Below are 18,210 nucleotides of genomic sequence, written 5' to 3' on the forward strand. Positions count from 1 at the left end.
GGAACGATGATTATTGCAAAGGTGGTTTTGAAGGCTGGTTTGAGTCGTGGCCATGGGGCGAAGTTGGCCTGGCCCCTTGGGGCATCTGGCCCTTTGGCCCCCTTCGGCCCCCCCACCCTACATGACTTGGCCCATGGTCCACGGGACTACTGTATAACAGTTAATTGGAAACTGGCACATGAAGCAACTTGGAAAGATTATTGTTGCAAAGGTGGTTTTGAATGCCGGTTTGGCTGTGAGGCCAAGTTGGCCTGGCCTGGCCCCTTGGGCCCCCAGACCTGGCTTGGCCAATGGGACTAATACCAGTTCATTGTATAGGCCTATTGGCTGGCACATGAAGCACCTTGGAAATATTATTATTGCGAATGTGGTTTTGAAGGCCAGTTTAGGTCGTGGCCGCAGGGCCAAGATGGGTAGGCCCGGTAGGACCATGCATTAATCCATACCTGGCTATGTCTCATAAGTGAGTACACCCCTCACATTTTTGCAGATTTGTAAGTAGGCTATATCTTTTCATAGGACAACGTTAAAGAATTTCACTTTGACACAATGATAGACCTGTTAACAATATAACCGCTTAAAGTTGATCACTCACAAAAAAATCAAAATATAGCCATTCATGTTTGAACATGTAGGCCTAGGGCCTACCCACAAAAGTGAGTACACCCCAGATTTAAATCCGGCAGAGAAGGGCCCGTGTTGGCCCGAATCGTCTCGAAATGAAAAGGGATGTCATCAGTGTGCGTTTCTACCTTTACATTGAACTTTTACATTTTGAGTCTGCACCTGGCTTAAATACATTGGTGTGAGATTTGAATGAAATCCTAAGGAGAGTAGGTCTATCATGATTTACTTCAGTAGCCTAGTCACAGTGCATGTTGACATGCATGTTTCTTTTAGGTGTAGGTCAATTCAAATTTCCAATAGCATCCATTGATCCCAAACCATCAGTCCCACTACCATGCTTGACTATCGAGATGATAAACTTTTTTTTGGAAAACTCACTTGTACCACCACCACCACCACACATGCTTGACACCATCTAGAGCAAAATTGTTTATCTTGGTCTCTTCAGACCACACAACATCCAGTGATCCATCCTTGGTCTGTTCATCTCTCTTGAGACCAAGAAACAAATTTGCTTTAGATGGTGGCAGGCAGCGAAATAGCCGCGACGGATATGCCAACACAGAATAAATGTTAAGAGTCAGTCAGCATAGTTTTATCAGAGAAAGTAGAATAGTTTAAGCTTCTCAATTCTCTGTATCTCCTAGCTCGGTTTGCCGCATTGGCTATTTTGGCTTGTGCGAGCGATGACATCATCTTCATGCGACAAAAATAGGAAGGACCTTCTCTGGAGCATGTTGATGATAACAAACCGCCCAGCATCCGCGCGCACGTTGACGTTGAGGAAAACGCATTGTAATAACCAGTAGAAAGTGATTTTGTATTTAGTTTTTACGTTTCTGTAACAATAACGTTGCTGGCCCTCTGCTCCAGGACAATACGCGTAACTGTTCAGATTTAACGAGTTTGTATCGCTCTGAAGAGATGTCGGTGACGGAGATGTTCTCATACATCCAGGGCTTCTTGAGCGCTGACCAAGACGTCCGAGAGGTAAATGTGCATCATCACCATTATTGCTTAATCACATGGAGTGCTTCGCATAATCTTACATACGCAGTAGTAAACCGCAAACGTTGGGTATCAAACTGCAACATCCACATGGCATGCATGCAGTGCACCTACCAGCTAAAAGAATGGCGCCAGTGATTAGCCGAATCCGTGACTTGGTGGAAGCTAGCCAACTTCTACAGAGAAATGTGCATGCAACTGGTGCGTGCACCGTCAAAATGATAATCATGCTTAGAACTAATGGTGGTAAATAACAGCTGGCGCTGTCTGTTTTTTCTGCTTTTTCAGAACATGTACCGGCACTGCTTTTGTCACAAGTCTTTCTCTCGTCCATTGTCTGTAACATTAGTTCTAACTAATATGCCTTGCCTACATTATGTTACAGGATATTAGGAAAGTGGTCCAAGTCCTCGAGCAGACAGCCAGAGAAATCTTAACTGTGCTTCAGAGTGTACATCAACCAACCGGCTTCAAAGACAGTATGTTGACAACAGTTATTCCAGTCTTTATCTTCTGTATCTTATTCCTACTATAAGACCAATGAGAGTGCATTACAATACACCTCAATGTATAAAACATTATGAAGACTCTGAAGAAGACCCACACGGCGTCGAAACGTCAGTTATTATGTTTGCACCACAATAAAATACTAAAAAGTATCTGAGTGCTCCAGTCATCCCTGGCCTAGTCTTTCCGAAGTGGACCAGTTTACTCTACATTGTATAAAACATTACTTCACAGTGTTTCCCACAGAAATTTTGGAAACTATGGGGGCAGCCGGGGTTTATTTTGTTCGGGGGGGGGGGGTCGGGGGGGTCTTCTCACACAGGCCTTTTTTTGGGGGGGGGGGGGGGGTGTATTCTTGCAGCGTAAATGCAAAACGGCAAAACAATGACTACAGTATGACATTGGCGCATGGAGAAGATGTAAGGCCTGGGCCTATATTTCAGCCATTTATATTTTGAGAAATAAGGCTACATAAGATTTTACCCATGACTTGTATAATAGTAGTACATTGTCATTGTCAAAAATGCAGTACAAGTGAATAATTTCTGTTTAAAACACAGTTTTCATTCGTCCCTCATGCAGGGGTCTGGGAAACAATAATAAAACAAAATAGGAGCAGAGATAAGAATTTAAGAGAGCACTGTGAAATTGTTAACGCATAGACAAAAAAGGGTCTTAGAGGGTAGGCTATGCCTTTCCCCCACACATATCTGTAGGCGTACACATTCTACATGAGGGGTGCTGGTCACAGGGCCAGTTTTTTTCCAAATTCCTCCCATTAAAAGGGCTGAACAACATATTACACATTTAAACATATTCACATAGTTCACATTCATTACACATTAATTTCTATGCAGCCCGATGTCTCCTCTGCTGTGTCAATGAAGGTCTGTCACCAAACTCATTACAACTGTAAAGCAAAGCCTAGGGAGTGTTAGTAAACTCATCCCAACTGTCCCTTCTCTGAAGGTTTTTTATATTGCTCCCAAACCCAAGTAAACTACAACAACTTGACTAGGCTTTTGATCCCTGTCTTTCAAGCACTTGTGGGTTCTCTCTATAGCAGGGTGCCCAACCTTTTTTTAACCAAGATCTACTTTTGAAGTTGATGGTCTGCCGTGATCTACCAAGTCAAATTCAAGGATGTCAGTATGAAAATTTAAGACCACCATTTATTAATCACCATTATTATGAACAAAATGTTTTCAGTAGGCTACTATGGCCGTATCTTTTCAGTGTGTTTTTAAAGTGTGTTGAATAGCCTATCTTTACAAAGCAATGCAGCAGCACTGATAGTATGCAGAGATAATTTCAGTCATACACAAGTCATAAACAACTGAAACAATTTCAAAATGATAAACATTGGTATATAAAAGGCACATAGGCCCTATTTCTAAAATATGATGAAGCATTATCATGCCTTCAGTGGTATAGGCTACAAATTAAAAAGGACTCAGAAATTCACCATATGGGTAAATAGTAGGCTACTATGAGAGAGAGAGAGAGAGAGAGAGAGAGAGAGAGAGAGAGAGAGAGAGAGAGAGAGAACTCATTTGGATTGGTTAACTCCCCTGTTAAGTGTGACTTCTATGAAGGTTTTTTTTTTTTTTCAGCTCTCTGGGACAGTAGCACAGCAAAGGCTTTCTATTGTGAGTTTGGCCAATCGTTTTGTCCACAACTGAAGCAAGAAACAGCACAAATTGAAGTGAATTCCATACATGTCAACAACTAACATTTCCCTTACACGCGGCACGCGATATAAACGCAGTTAGCGATGATGCATGCGACTAGCGATTTGACGAAGATCCTCGCATATCGGCGTGTCATAAACGCATCGTTGCGCACATGTTCTGTTACTCACCCGATGTTACACGTGTGCACACATGAATCAACTGTAATACCCTTACGGTCACTTCCTAATGCTTTCCCCTCATTCTGTGTTACCGTGGGACTACTTATCTAACCAATACAGAGTCTATAGGATGTATTTACTCCAGGAGGAAAATGCGAAGGAAATTCAAAATCGTAATTCAAATCGTTTTTAACAAAAACGGATATCGTTAAAAAAAAAAAAATTTTTTTTTTTTTTTTTTTTACATTTTCGTAAACTATGGCGGCCAAATTTAAACTATGGCGGGCCGCCATAGTTTCCTCAATGTATGGGAAACACTGCTTCATCAAGAAGCCAACTATATTTGTTAACCAATTTGTCTTTGTGTCAGTTCCCAGCAAATGCCAAAGGGCTCGAGAGCTGTTCTGCACTGTGAGAACACACATGGGAGAACTGAAAACCAAGTTCCCCGCTGAACAGTATTACCGGTGAGCTGAATAATATACATTTTTACACCTTTTGTAGGACTTTTTTTCAAATACCACAAAAAAACTGAGCCTTCTTTGCATCTACATTTGTTGTTTTGTATATTTCCAGTGCACTTTGTATCTGCTAGTGATGCTGTCGTTTGTTAGTCGCTTTGGTTACAAAGTGTCTGCCAAATGCAATGGAATGGAATGTTTCAAGTATCTTCATCATTGACATTGAATTCTAACCATTTCAAAGCCTCTAAATAAATGGTGTAGAGGTGCAGCGAAACAAAAAATTGTGGCCGAAACCGAATAATAATTAATCACTTGGCCGAATACCGAAACCGAAACCAAATATTACAATTCAGTCAAAAGTTATCAAAAGTTAGGTTTTTCACTATTTTTAAATATTGCTTAAATCTACGGCTTACAATAAATGTTAAGACATGTTTTTGAAAGAAAATAAATGTGTATTTGAAGTCTTCAAATGTTACAGTATAAATGACATTAGTGTAATTAATGCCCATTTTCAATTAATTTTCTACTCTGCCTCCGATTCGGCCACTCAATTGGCTTTTGGCCGAAAACCCAAAGTGTCTCTTTTTTGCGTTTTCGGCCGAATATTTTCTGCGGCCGAATTCTTGGTGCACCTCTAAAATGGAGTTCTTGATGATCCTCCCTATTGACCGTAATGGCCCCCCTCTGCTGTGCTCTGCTCTTCAGGTTCCATGAGCACTGGCGGTTCGTGCTGCAGCGGCTGGTGTTCCTGGCGGCCTTCGTGGTCTACCTGGAGAGCGAAGCCCTCGTCACCAGAGAGGAGGCCGCACAAATACTATCCAGTACGTGGGTTACACACACACACACACACACACACACACACACACACACACACACACACACTTAATTTCCTTAATTTCCCCCCAGGGATCAATAAAGCTACTCTACACACACACACACACACACACACACACACACACTGACACTCACACTCACTCACACACACGCAAGCAGAGGAAGTTGGGGAGATATTATCTAGCTGCCATGTAGTGGATTCTACTATACACTTCTTACTCAAGTTTTGAATTATCACTGTTGGCACTCTCCAATTGCATGTAGCTAACAGACATTGTTCCGGCCCAGACTGAAAATCGCCCCCACAGCATCAGTCAGTGGGGTTGAGATACCTGTGGCCCACAGTATAGCGGCTCATCAAAGCTTATTGCCAGCGCCATGTGGCTGGGCAATCAAACCCATGGGCCCACACACACTCAACACAACTTGATGTGCACTCAAACACACACACACACACGCACGCAGGCAGAGGAAGTTGGCTAGATATATTTAACTAACAAGTAGATATATATAGCTAACAAGTAGTGTATTCCGCCAATGCACTTCTTATTCAAACACACACACACACGGTCGTGCTTTGGGCTCTTCCATAGTTCACAGGAGCGACACGTTAACTCCACAGTGATGCATGGTACCTGCATAATACATTAGAATGTGTCGACTATGTAATCTCCCTTTGACTTGTGAAAAGGACACACGAGTAATCTATGTGGGTGGCAATTGCGTTACTACACTTGAGTCAACCGTTGGTGTGTGTGTGTGTGTGTGTGTGTGTGTGTGTGTGTGTGTGTGTGTGTGTGTGTGCGCGCGCGCGCGCGCTCTGCAGTTGAGGTTCAGAGAGAGAAGGGCTTCCACCTGGACATTGAGGACTACCTGGCTGGAGTGCTCATCATGGCGAGCGAACTGGTGAGTTACCGTGCTCAGGGGTGATAGTGAAAAAAAATCTTGAGCCCGAACTTTTTCCCCTGCTGTAACAAGGACGACAAGATACTGCATAGTGACGTAACGTAGGCCTATTTTGACACATTATTCAAACATTTAATAGCCTGTGTATGACCATTATTCAAGCCTGATAGTAGAAGAAAACTCTGAACCTGTAACACTTTCTGAGAGAAGAATAACCTAATGGCTAATTATTATCAATGATTTTATTTTTGCAAACTCTGTCAAGCCTGAAATCAGGCATTGAGCCTGAATACTATCAGCCCTGCGTGCTGCACTGTACAGGGTTACTTTTTGGCTCTGCACATAGTCTGGCGAAAGCCTCCTAGCTCGGTTCGCTCACTGTTTAGCCAATCAGCAGAGTTGAGAGTGGTGGCGCAGAACTCACCCGCGGAGTCCGTTCGTTACTGATTTGTTAAGATAACACGATTCACACTTTTGTCTTGTTATTTCTATACTTTTGCAACACCATATCGTCACAGTCATGCCAATAAAGCAAAATTTGAATTTGAATTTGGAACTCTTCGGAACAATTAATTTAAATTGCAGAGTAAGATCAGACCATCTCCCACCCTCCACGGAGATGGATTCCTCTTAGCTTTCGCCAGACTGATTGACTGTCGACTTTGGCCCACTGGTCATGGAATTCCAGGAATATCATGGCCATTCAACAGAGGTGTTTCCCGTCATGGAATTTGACCATTCAGCATGTACAGTCAGGGAATGTCATAGAAGTTCAACAGTGTAGGGTTTTTGTCTAATGGCAATATGACAGACTGGCTATCACAAATTGATGACCACAGAGCTAAATGTCTGATACATTTTTTTGGCCTTTTATTTCTGCGGGAAGTCATGGAAATTATGTGTTGTGGTCAGGGGAAATTATGGAAAGGTATGTCTGACATGGAGTGTGCGTGCGTGTGTGTGTGTGCGTGTGTTGTCATCAGTCTTGTTTGGCAGTGAACAGTCTGGTTGACCCCTGTGTGTCTCCCAGTTGATCAATGAGTTGGACTAAATATTTCTCTCTCTCTCTCTCTCTCTCTCTCTCTGTCTGTGTCTGTCTGTCTGTCTGTCTGTCTGTCTGTCTGTCTGTCTGTCTGTCTGTCTGTGTCTCCCTCTCTCTCTCTGTGTCTCTCTCTCTCTCTCTCTCTCTCTCTCTGTGCGTCACCATCAGTCTCGTCTGGCAGTGAACAGCGTGACGGCCGGTGACTACGGTCGCCCGCTGCGCATCTCTAACTTCATCAACGAGCTGGACTCGGGCTTCCGGCTGCTGAACCTGAAGAACGACCCGCTCCGCAAGCGCTACGACGGCCTCAAGTACGACGTGAAGAAGATCGAGGAGGTGGTGTACGACCTGTCCATCCGCGGCCTGGCCAAGGAGCAGGGGGGGGAGGCCGGCGGAGACAAGTAGAGAGGGAGGAGCGAGGAGGAGGAGGAGGAGGAGTGCAGTGTGCAGACGGGTGGGGTGGGGGGGTCGTGGAGATGTACCATTGTAGCACCAAACCCCTCACCTGTGCCTGTGCTGTGGGGCCTCCCTCTCTCCTGAACCTGAGGCTTATTATCCCAAGAGACTACGCCTGCGTACAAGCAGGAGAAGAGAAAAAAGGATGATGAGGGGATGGATGGATGGAGGGATGGATAGATAGGAGAGGAGAGGAGAAAAGTGGGGGAAGGATGACTGCTGCCTCAGATGTGTGTGTGTGTGTGTGTGTGTGTGTGTGTGTGTGTGTGTGTGTGTGTGTGTGTGTGTGTGTGTGTGTGTGTGTGTGTGTGTGTGTGTGTGTGTATGCATGTGTGTGCTTTAAGATTTGGGAGGATGGGTTTGCACGTGAATGGATATTTGTAAGAGGCTGTGTTCCGTGTGTGTGCAGTGCATGCACAACTGTATGAATGGGTGAGGAAGTATGTTTAGGTGTGTGTGTGTGTGCGTGTGCGTCTGAATCTGAAAACGAGCTGCCTGTACCTGTAGGCCAAAGCTGCATAAAGCCCTATTTTGGTGCGAGGCAAAGCTAGTTTTCTGGGGTTGGGTTCCATGCCATGTAGTTGCGTTGTGCTTATTTTTTCGCTGTTTGCTTCAGTGTGTACGTGCATAATTGGCTTGTTGTCATTTCAGCTTGATGCACCTCATAATCTCCCGGTGCAGACCGTATCGCAGGCAGTGATAACAACTCATTTCATTTTGAGTTTGTCTTAACAACAATCACACAAATCTCAATGTGTGTTTGTTTTTCACCTCCGTTTTTTTTGGAAGCCAATAATTCAATCTCTGATGAGACTTGGGGAAACTTGACAGAAAATAATGTAAAACAAGTATACCTGAGTCTTTTTTTGGCTGCCTACATTCTTGGCTAAAGCTTTTTGATTGTCGTTTCTATCTCAGTGATGGTAAAAGTTGGGCTGTGCTCGCCTGTTTTGTACATCCCTGGGTTTCTTTGAGCAAAGAGAAAGTGAACATTTCAGGTTTTCCTTTCCTTCCTGCATGTTTGTGTTAATTATCTCTCTTTTACCAGAGATGCATCAATGTTCTGTACAGTCTTCTCCTCTGCTGTTCTACTCACTTGAAGTCAGTGTTGTAGGCATTATAAAGCAAGTGTGGTGGTGTTTAACAAAAAAACAGCCTATTTTGCACTCTAAAATACAAATGCGTACATATTATACTCCTTTTGTAACCAGAAAATAGGTTTTGTTACCTTACAACTGTAAGTATTGTGTTCAACATTGGTGCAAGCTTTTTTTTTTGGTTGTTGTTGGAGGCTATTTTAACTTTTGCTCAAATTTCCTTGACTACCAAACTTTCCCAGCCTCCAAACAAAGAGAGACCAGTACTTCCCAAAGAAAAGACACCGGAGCCCACCAATCACTAGGCTCTGAGTATTATTACATTTCCTGGTTTTGAGCTATCTATCTTTGTGTAGTACGGTAGTTAGTTGTAGTTTGGTCTGATCATGTGGTACAGTGGATGCACATTGCCTAAGTTGGGAGTGTTTCTGTCTCCCCTCTCTCCCTCTCCCTCTGCCTCCCTTCCTAGGCTGTGTTTGAAATGTTCACTCATTGCTGCCTATTGCAGTACCGTACATAAGGTGTGCCAGACAATGGCTGTATCTCAAAGTCAAGGCTCCTGGCCTTGCTAGGACGTGAAACGCCCAGTGATTGGATACTCTTTGGTGAACTCTGCGTAGTATCCAATCACCAGGCGTTTCACGTCCTAGCAAGGCTAGAACACGGGGGATTGAGAAGTGGCCATTGTTTTGGTCCCGGTGTGGTGCACTCACTAGGCTGCTGTGTACAAGTGAGCATTTGGGATTCAGCCTGGAATGGATGTCCTTCCTCCAGCTGGTCAGCATGGCGCAGTACCCAGAATGGCCTCTAGGGGGAGCGCAAGTGCACTACAGTAGACTGCTGCTGAGCGTTCCAGTCTAGTCAGCTATGATGAGTGGCCACTGATGAGACAGATGGAGTATGATCAAGACATGAAAGAGTGGGAAAGCTGTTAAGGAGGGCGACATATGTCATGCAAGGGTGACTGTTTTAATGGGGGGGATGCAGCAGGAAGAAGAGAAAAAATGGAGAGGTAGTGAGATGGCGTTATAAGCTGTTTATCTCGAGAGGGTGATGGCTTTGTATCTTACTGTATCTACGGATGTTTGTGACTGGAAGTCACTGTGTTTGGTGCCAACGACTTACATTTTCATTACTCAGTGCTTAGTTAGCGAGTTTTTTTTTTCTAATTCTAACTAGAGTAAACGGAGCGGCAGCCTTTTGCCTTGTATTTAGTTTTTTTGCTTCCTGTGATGGATGTTTTAAGTGATGTTTCTTATTTCTTTTCCTTTTTGTATTTCTTCCTTTTGCACTTGATTGATTAGCTTTTGAAACGTTTTGAGCGGTTCGCTTGATTTCTTTTCTTTTTTTCACCATGTGTGAGCAATAAGAAAGAAAAAAAAACACTCTGACATTGACTGGTTGAGTCTTCTGAACAAGTACAATAAAGAGATTTACAATCATTCTTAGACTATGTTTGTGTGTGTGTGTGTGTGTGTGTGCAATGAAAGACGACAATACTTTGAATTCAATTTTTTAAATATAATCCACAATATATTACAGAAAGGAAATATTAAATAAGGGCATTTGAAACAGTGAAAAGAAAGCATATAACAGTTTTAACAGGTCTCAGTCAGTAGCCAGCCCACTGTAACACGAAATTCCAGTGACCGTTCCATGTTTGATTTTTAATTTTAATTTTCTTTATTTCTATCCATGTACTATGGAAGCCTTTGATAGAGTCTAACAGTAGTAGTGCCTTTGAGACAAGAGATGCACAGTAGGCTACTTGGTATGGATCCCAGTACCCCTTTTCACTACACAGTACATTTTGTAGTATTAATTCAAAAGTAGGTCCAAGTGAATTAGAGCTGTCAAAAGTAAAAGTAAAAAAAAGAAACCGTTTCCTTCCAACACAAGTAATTTATCTGAGTAACCAGTAGACCTGTGTACTTGCCTTTTGGTCAGCTAACTGCACTGGTTGGTCAAGTTTTGTGGTGGGTCCTTGTTAGGTTTTCAGTGTTTTTCAGTAACAACACAGTCAATCTCATTAGGTACAATGGAGTAAATGGTGTAACAGCTATGTAATGCCATGTGCCAGTGTTGATATTACACCACAAACGTACTTTTACTTTTGACACCTCTGAAATGAAGAGTTGAATTGCTTTGAATGAGTGTTAATTCAACATGTAGTTGATATAACACTTCTATGGAGTGGTTGGTTCTTCTACTTCCTACTTTTTGCAATAAAACTAAAATGTACTGTGTATGTCTGTCCTGAAACTAAACACAGTGCTGATCTGCCCATGTGCGCTATGTGCTTGTGGGAAAACCAACCAACCCCAGGAGTGCATCTTAATATGGGACCTTGCCTCCTCCACTTGCTTCTCGTCATGATGACATCACTGACAACAGCATTATATTTCAATATCTTGCAAAAGCTCAATTGTGAAGTCTTTTTCTCATTTGCAATTGGGATGGTGAATGAAAAACAGTCCCTCAAAAGTTGTTGTGGCGAGGCTGACAGCTGGGAAACTTTATCGTTTTCTCCATGGAGGAGGGGCCAGGAGGCGGGACGAGGAGACAAGCACAAGTGGAGGAGGCAAGGTCACATATTGGGATGCACACCATGCCCCATCTCAGAGTTCGCTCCCATATTGAGTAGGCCTAGAAGCTGCCTGAATTGAATTGTGTATGATCATCAATTAATGTCATTTTATTTCTTGAAGCCTTTGTACGTCTGAACTAGACGTGTGTGTGCGTGCGTGCGTGCGTGCGTGCGTGCGTGCGTGCGTGCGTGTGTGTGACCAAGCACAGATGTAAAAGCACAATATTACCGCACTGGCATGGTAGAGGAAAAAATATTTCCAGAAACTGCTACAGTTTACTACAGAAGGTTTCATTTCAACTTTGCTATTTAAAAAAAACAAAAACACGTCTGCAAAATAAAACACCATCATGGTGAAGTAGTAAAGCTTTTTTTTCTTTCTTTCTTTTTTTCATAAATAGACATAAAGCCAAAGGGAGAGAAAATGTCCTTCATTCACATCCAAATGTTACAGAGTTCTCCGTTTTAAAGTGCATTGAACAGAAAAGAGGAAACCAAACTGAAAATGTTCAAGAAAAAAAAAATAACACAAATGAGAGAGACTGCTGTATTCAGATTGCGTTTTTCATACTCTACTTGAAGTCACATTGTATGTAGCCTTTCCCTTGCTACCATCTTCATGGAACACTTAAAGGTGGGGTTGCAGGTATGACATCACGTTGGGGGAACTCCCCCAGGATTCTAAGGTTCTACATAGACTCCTATGAGCCTGCGGAACCCCCAACGTGATGTCATAATAGTACATATTCTTTAAATGGTTAACCTGCAACCCCACCTTTACTTAAACATGTAAGAACGGGACTGGAATAGAGGAGCCCAAGGCACAAAAGTTCACACTATCTCCTAATAGCCCTAGACTCAAAGCAGGGGTGTTTTCTGAGGGGGAAAAAAAGGTCATGTTGGATTTTCAAAAAAACCTTATCTTCCGTTTCCTGCTATTGCTATTGCACCCTGGCAAATAGACCAAAATGCACAATCAGAAACACTTCAAGATCGCACAATCAGAAAAACTTTAAGATCTTTTGGATTTCTTGTGGTCACGATAACTGACTACACTTCAGTAATTCAACCCCTGGACCTCAGAAACTCAGGTCCAATGCTGACAGCAAATAACAAAAAGATAAATTAACAAACAAACATAAACAATATCATGTAACTGTTACATTTGTTTCCCATCAATCGTGACCATATCAGAATTAAATGAGTAATTCCTCTTCTGTGCACTGGCTGTGTGTGACTTTGCTACAAGAGATTATTGCTGTGTAGAGCGTCAATGATGTTGACTCTGGCATAGAGACAGTGTCAGGGTAGTGATCTGACAACGGCCACTCTGTGAATTAATAGTGTTGATGATGACCATGAACCTCCTTTAGACAAGGGCTGTAACGGACTAAAGGTGATGGACCTGCCTTGGTTACCCAACAAATGGCAATGGGCTTTTTTTTAATAACCACTTTTTCACATTTCGTAATTGAAACATAATCTAACTTCAGATTTCAGATGTTTCATGGAAAATATTGACCAGGTTTGCACATTCCGTTATTTTTTGAAATTCAGTTGTCCCCAGCTATCGTTTGTCTGTTCCGTTTAATTTGTAGCTGACATGTTCTTTTTCAGTCATGCTCCGCTCGTCACTGTAAATGTGCATGTCAGCAGTCATTTTCCTCTTTGTCTTTCAGTAGCAAAAAAAAAACACTTTACAATCACTGTCTGGGCATGTTCCCATAGTCCTTCATTTGGTGTGCCAACCGCCTCTGCATTCTGTATCTGTTTACTGTCTTACTTGTCCTTTTAATCCCATGTCGGGTCATTAGAAAAAAGTGCATTCTTCAACCATCAAATTCTTTCACAATCTCCAAAATGAAAATGTCAGCTTTTGTTACACTGTTTTCTAATTAAGAATGGAATGCAGAAGAAAACCCCTCTTTTTTGCATTTACCACACCCATGTAACACTGGTAGTCAGCTAGCGGCAAAAGTAACAATTGACTATTATTTACACCCAGAATCCAGCTGGCTGATGCTGAGGGGAAGGGTCGGACAAACTGGACTGAAAAAGTTAGAAGTCCTGCCAAATATTTCTTCTGCCTGTACTCTAAACACAGGTGATCCCACTAATGATTTCACCTAGCTAAATACCTAAGGATCAACGGGCTCAGCGAATTGGCTGTAGAAAAAAAATGGGGCAGGACTTTTGACTTTCTGACACCATGATGTCCGCCTCTTCTGTTTTAGGGGGCGCAGGCGTCCCACAGGGCTGAGTCTCAGGACCTGCTCTGGATGGTGTTGATCATGATGTTGGGCAGCGCGTTGCGTCGTTTCCTCCACGGCCCCAAATCGCAGGTGTACCTCTTGATCATGCGGTACCACTGCTGCGTGCGCGCCTTGTCCGAGGCTCGGAACACGAACGCCTCGCGCCTGATGTCCAGCACCTCAAAGGTGTCTTCACAGTCGGGGTCGGCCGACACGACACAGTTCGCCAGCCGGATGGGCTCTCGCAGTACGGTGAACTTCCCGCTGCTCTTGTCCTTGATGAGCACGAGCACGCCGTCTCGTACCGCCTCACCACCACCTTGCTCTTGGTCACTCCCGACTCCCACCAGCTTCTGCACCCCTCCTCCCCCGATCTCCCCCAGGGGCTCCGGGCTCTTCAGGGTGTGCACCATGAGCAAGCTCTGCACGTTCTGGAACTTGAGCGCCTTGCTGCCTTTCTTGGACCACTGGCCGTCCGTGGGCTGCGACAGCTGCAGAGGGCCCTCCATCACGAAGCGCGTGCTCTCTCGAGTCCAGCCCACCGTCTTCAGGGACACCTGTAGTAATAATAATAATACTTTCGTTTTATATAGCGCCTTTCAAAACACCCAAGGACGCTTCACAGAGTAACGTGTAGGAAAGTGTGAGTGTGTGTGCACGTCAGTGTGTGAGCGTGTGTGTGAATGCATGTAAGTGAAAGTGCTTGTGGAACTAGCAGCCATAAGCCTTCAGGAAGAGATGTGTCTTAAGGTGTTGCTTAAACACAGCCAGTGAAGGGGCATTCTGGATGTGGTCGGGCTGTAGTACATATATATGTATGTCATGTTTACTACCACTCTGTGTAATGGATATTTGTTAATGGTTGATTAGAAGGACCACAGAAAGAATACAATGTAGCCTATGTTGTGTTTGCCGCCACGCCGTGTGGCTGACATTTTTAATTGTAAACGAATAATTGAGAAAGACCCCAGGAAGAAATAGCAATGCTAAAAGCAAAAGCTCTAATGGGGATCTAATAAAAACAAACAAACAAACACACAAACCTTGCGCATCTCGATGTTGATGACCTTGTGGTTCTTGCGGCTCCAGGAAGAATAGTTAATGCTAATGCTAATGCTAAAACCAAAAGCTAATGGGGATCTAATAAAAACAAACAAACAAACAAAACAAACCTCGCGCATCTCGATGTTGATGACCTCGCGGTTCTTGCGGCTGTCTCGGCGGAACGAGCGCAGCGACCAGGTGGCGGTGCCGCTCAGGCCTTCCTGCCGCGTCTTCATGTTGATGTGCTCCAGGTGCGACTCCACGCGGCTCTTGGCCTCGCGCAGGCGGGCGTGGTCCGGGTGGCAGTCGGCCGTGGCCTTGCTGATGCGGCTCAGGAGCAGCGGGTACTTGGTGACGCGCTGCAGCGGCGCCATCAGGAAGGAGCGCAGGTTCATGCGGCGCAGAGCCGTGTTGTCGTTCTGGGACACGTCCAGGAAGATCCTGAATAGGGAGAAAGATGGCAGAAGAAGGACAAGATTAGGAAGGTTACAGGACACACATGGAATGATAGAACTGTGTCATGCAGTCTGTGTGTGTGTGCGTGTGTGTGTGGGAGAGGGGGGGTGGATGGGCCGAGAAGATCCTGAGAATGAATATTAGGAGAGATAAGACAGGAATGACAAGAGTAGGTAACAGGACACACAAGGAATGTAATGACACAATAGTGTCATCCGGAGGAGGGAAGGGGCCGGGTACATCAACTGGGTGAAGTGGTCTGAGCTGGATGGTGACTTCCAGGAATACCCAGCAAGGGAGAAAAGTAGGAATGACGAGGACTACACGGATGGGTGTAATGAGACAAGATACGACAGTGTGATAATGCGAGAGCAACTGGGCACAGGGAAAAGGGATGAAACCCTCTCGTGTGAATGTGTGTGTGTGTGTGTGTGTGTGTGTGTGTGTGTGTGTGTGTGTGTGTGTGTGTGTGTGTGTGTGTGTGTGTTTAATAACTGGTTAAACAGTAGAGGTGAATAATTAAAGAGAAACGGATAGAGGGAAGCCGGAGGGGACTTTGGAGACGGGAGGAGAGAGAGGAGAGAATACAAGACTCACAACACGAGTTTAGAGGTGGGAGGTGAAGACAAACAAACAAATACAAGATACAAGAGAAACCCGATAACCGCTGAGCACATTGGGACAGAGGCACAGCAGATGCACTGTATTGTATAAACAACTCCTGACAAGACTACGCTATCGCTATCGCTACCGCACCGCACCGCACCGCACCGCACCGCTGCAGTGTCCCCAAATCTCCCCTCCTGATGCATTTAAATAGCTATTACCTCTCTCAGCCACTTAGACGAAAATAGAAACAGAAACGCTTCGGGTCGATGAATAAGACATGACACCAGACCAGCGGTGGTGTGCTGTGGTGGTGTGGTGTGGTGTGCTGTGGGACAGTGCAGTGGTGAAGCGGAATGGAGCGGAGCGGAGCGGAACACAGTGCAGCGGAACAGCGCAAGGGCAATGCATAGAACTGCAGAGGAGGGTGAGTCAGGACAATAAATTGCACATAGCTGAAGTGCTTATTCAGAGTGCTGTACTGTATAGGTACACACATAGTCTCCCTGGAGCAAATAGGGGAGATGCTTTGCTCAAGGGCACTTCATACTAGCCTAGCTATCACCACACTGTATCACCATTGAGATTGTCTGGGAACCATCTTGTCTTTTTTTAAGATATATTTTTGGTCTTTTTAGACTTTATTATGGACAGGACAGTATGAGAGGTAGACAAGAAGCGAATGGGGAGAGAGATGGGGAGGGATCGGCAAACAACCCGGGCCGGGAATCGAACCTGGGTTAGCCGCATGGCGGGCAAGTGCCCTACCGGATGGCCAAGGCAGGGCCATGAACCATCTTTTCATTGTAGTCATGGATAAGGTTGCAGGAAAGAGTTGGACATTTCCACTCCAGTAACATTCTTCCAGCTGATATACTGTATATGTGAGTCAATCCTAAAACGTTCCAATTTTAATGGTAGGGACACATACACGCAAATTTGCAAACTTTGCCATTCATTCCTATGAGAGAGGCGATGGCAAGCGAAAGCAAGCGAACAGGAGCGAAGCGAAGCGAAATTATTAAAGAACGTTTAATGTTATGCAAATGAGGAGCGAATTCGCCTGCCGCGGCCCAATCAAATCAACAACATAACTGTTCCATTCCATTTGATTTGCCGCAACGACCTGATAACGGTTGGATTTCGCCTCTCTTCGCTTCGCTTGCTTCGCCTCCTATGTGTCCCTACCGTAAGACCCGCTCCTTAACCATTAGGCCACAGTTGCTGACCGAGAATGAAGACACAATCTGGCGACGCAATGATGTTTGTAAACCTCAAAATGTTACTCGGGTGTTTGCACCTCATAAATGGTTAAAAGTTTGAAGCGTTTTGCTAACAGCACACTTATTACAGGAGCCATGTCTTAATGGAAAAAAATGTAACCTCCAACTCAAGACAGATGTTAGGTGCTTTGCCTGTAGCGATTGCAAAGCCCACCCCAGCAGCTCTCTCTACTCCCCTAAACCCATCAGTAGGACTACCGACCAGTGTTGCCAGATGGGTCTGATCAAATCCCGCCCAAAAGGTGCTCAAAACCTGCCAAGAAGCGCTAAATTCCGCACAATTTCAACAAATTGCACTGATTTCTATGGGCATAAATCTGCAGAAAAAAACGCATAATGGCCGATTTGTCCCGTTTTTACCCACAGACGGCTGTCCCAGGCAGCCCAATTAGGCGGGTAACTGCTCAATCTGGCAACGCTGCTACTGACTCAGCGATGATGTAATAAAAGAATAATAAAGGCAAGGTGAAACAGCTGTTCTGCCAAACACAATACTTCAGATTGAGGTTTGCTGGCTGGAAGCTTTGCATCTCTTCTCCCAGAGGTATTTATTCCAAGGTGTAGGCTACAAGTGTTTAGTGTTCTGTGTGTTTTTTTTTTTTTCAAATGGCTGGCAGCAACTACATCAAAGATTTTTTTTAAAATACAGGCAGCACAGCAGTGAACGCATTCACATTTTGAAACATACAGGGGTTGGACAAAATAACGGAAATACCTGTCATTATAGTGTGGGAAGTTTCATGGCACAACTGGACCAGCCTGTTGGCCAATCTTCATTAATTGCACATTGCACCAGTAAAGTGAAGTGTTAAGGTTCAATTAGCAGGGTAAGAGCACAGTTTTGGCACAAGACTTTGCAATGCACACAACACTATGGGTGCCATATGAAAGTTCAAAAAGGAGAATTTCTTAGTGCGTGTGCGGGGTGGAGAACCTTTTTCAATCGAGGGGCCACTTCAAATTCCTCCAAGGGCAGTGAAAGTCCTCCAAGGGCCATACTATCAACAAAAAAACAGGATTTCCCCCAGCACTTTAGGCCTATATTGAAGGCAGCCAGCTTTAAAACAGACCCACCATCTCAAGGTCCTTTACTAACAAAACATACCAAATTTCACAATAAAATTATATCTGGGGCCAGATAAAACAGCCTCAAGCGCCGTAAATGGCCATCGAGACATATAGGTTC

At 44.3% G+C, this 18,210-nt stretch overlaps 2 protein-coding genes and 1 non-coding gene across 3 annotated transcripts in view; 2 read left to right on the top strand and 1 right to left on the bottom strand.

The window, feature by feature from the left end:
- Nucleotides 1-1,369: 1,369 nt before the first annotated feature.
- On the top strand, nucleotides 1,370-10,239 carry tsn (translin). Its single transcript, XM_063213005.1, has 6 exons — nucleotides 1,370-1,617; nucleotides 2,021-2,114; nucleotides 4,365-4,461; nucleotides 5,167-5,282; nucleotides 6,122-6,201; nucleotides 7,412-10,239. The coding sequence occupies exons 1-6, from the start codon at nucleotides 1,552-1,554 to the stop codon at nucleotides 7,646-7,648; spliced, it is 690 nt and encodes a 229-aa protein (XP_063069075.1). The 5' UTR covers nucleotides 1,370-1,551; the 3' UTR covers nucleotides 7,649-10,239.
- On the top strand, nucleotides 5,580-5,709 carry LOC134461918 (small nucleolar RNA ACA64). Its single transcript, XR_010037453.1, has one exon. It is a non-coding gene; the product is annotated as a small nucleolar RNA ACA64 (small nucleolar RNA).
- A 2,712-nt stretch (nucleotides 10,240-12,951) lies between the features above and the next one.
- si:dkey-91i10.2 (uncharacterized protein LOC555224 homolog) overlaps nucleotides 12,952-18,210 on the bottom strand; it is a 69,393-nt gene continuing 64,134 nt past the window's right edge. The window contains exons 11-12 of the mRNA XM_063214575.1: nucleotides 14,808-15,120; nucleotides 12,952-14,192 (exon numbers count right to left, since the gene is read on the bottom strand). Of these exons, the coding sequence (XP_063070645.1) occupies nucleotides 13,647-14,192; nucleotides 14,808-15,120 (859 nt within the window). The 3' untranslated portion in view covers nucleotides 12,952-13,646. The remainder of the gene's footprint in view (nucleotides 14,193-14,807; nucleotides 15,121-18,210) is intronic.

The sequence above is a fragment of the Engraulis encrasicolus genome, chromosome 13 (assembly GCF_034702125.1).
Source record: "Engraulis encrasicolus isolate BLACKSEA-1 chromosome 13, IST_EnEncr_1.0, whole genome shotgun sequence".
In the NCBI taxonomy this organism is placed as follows: Eukaryota; Metazoa; Chordata; class Actinopteri; order Clupeiformes; family Engraulidae; genus Engraulis; species Engraulis encrasicolus.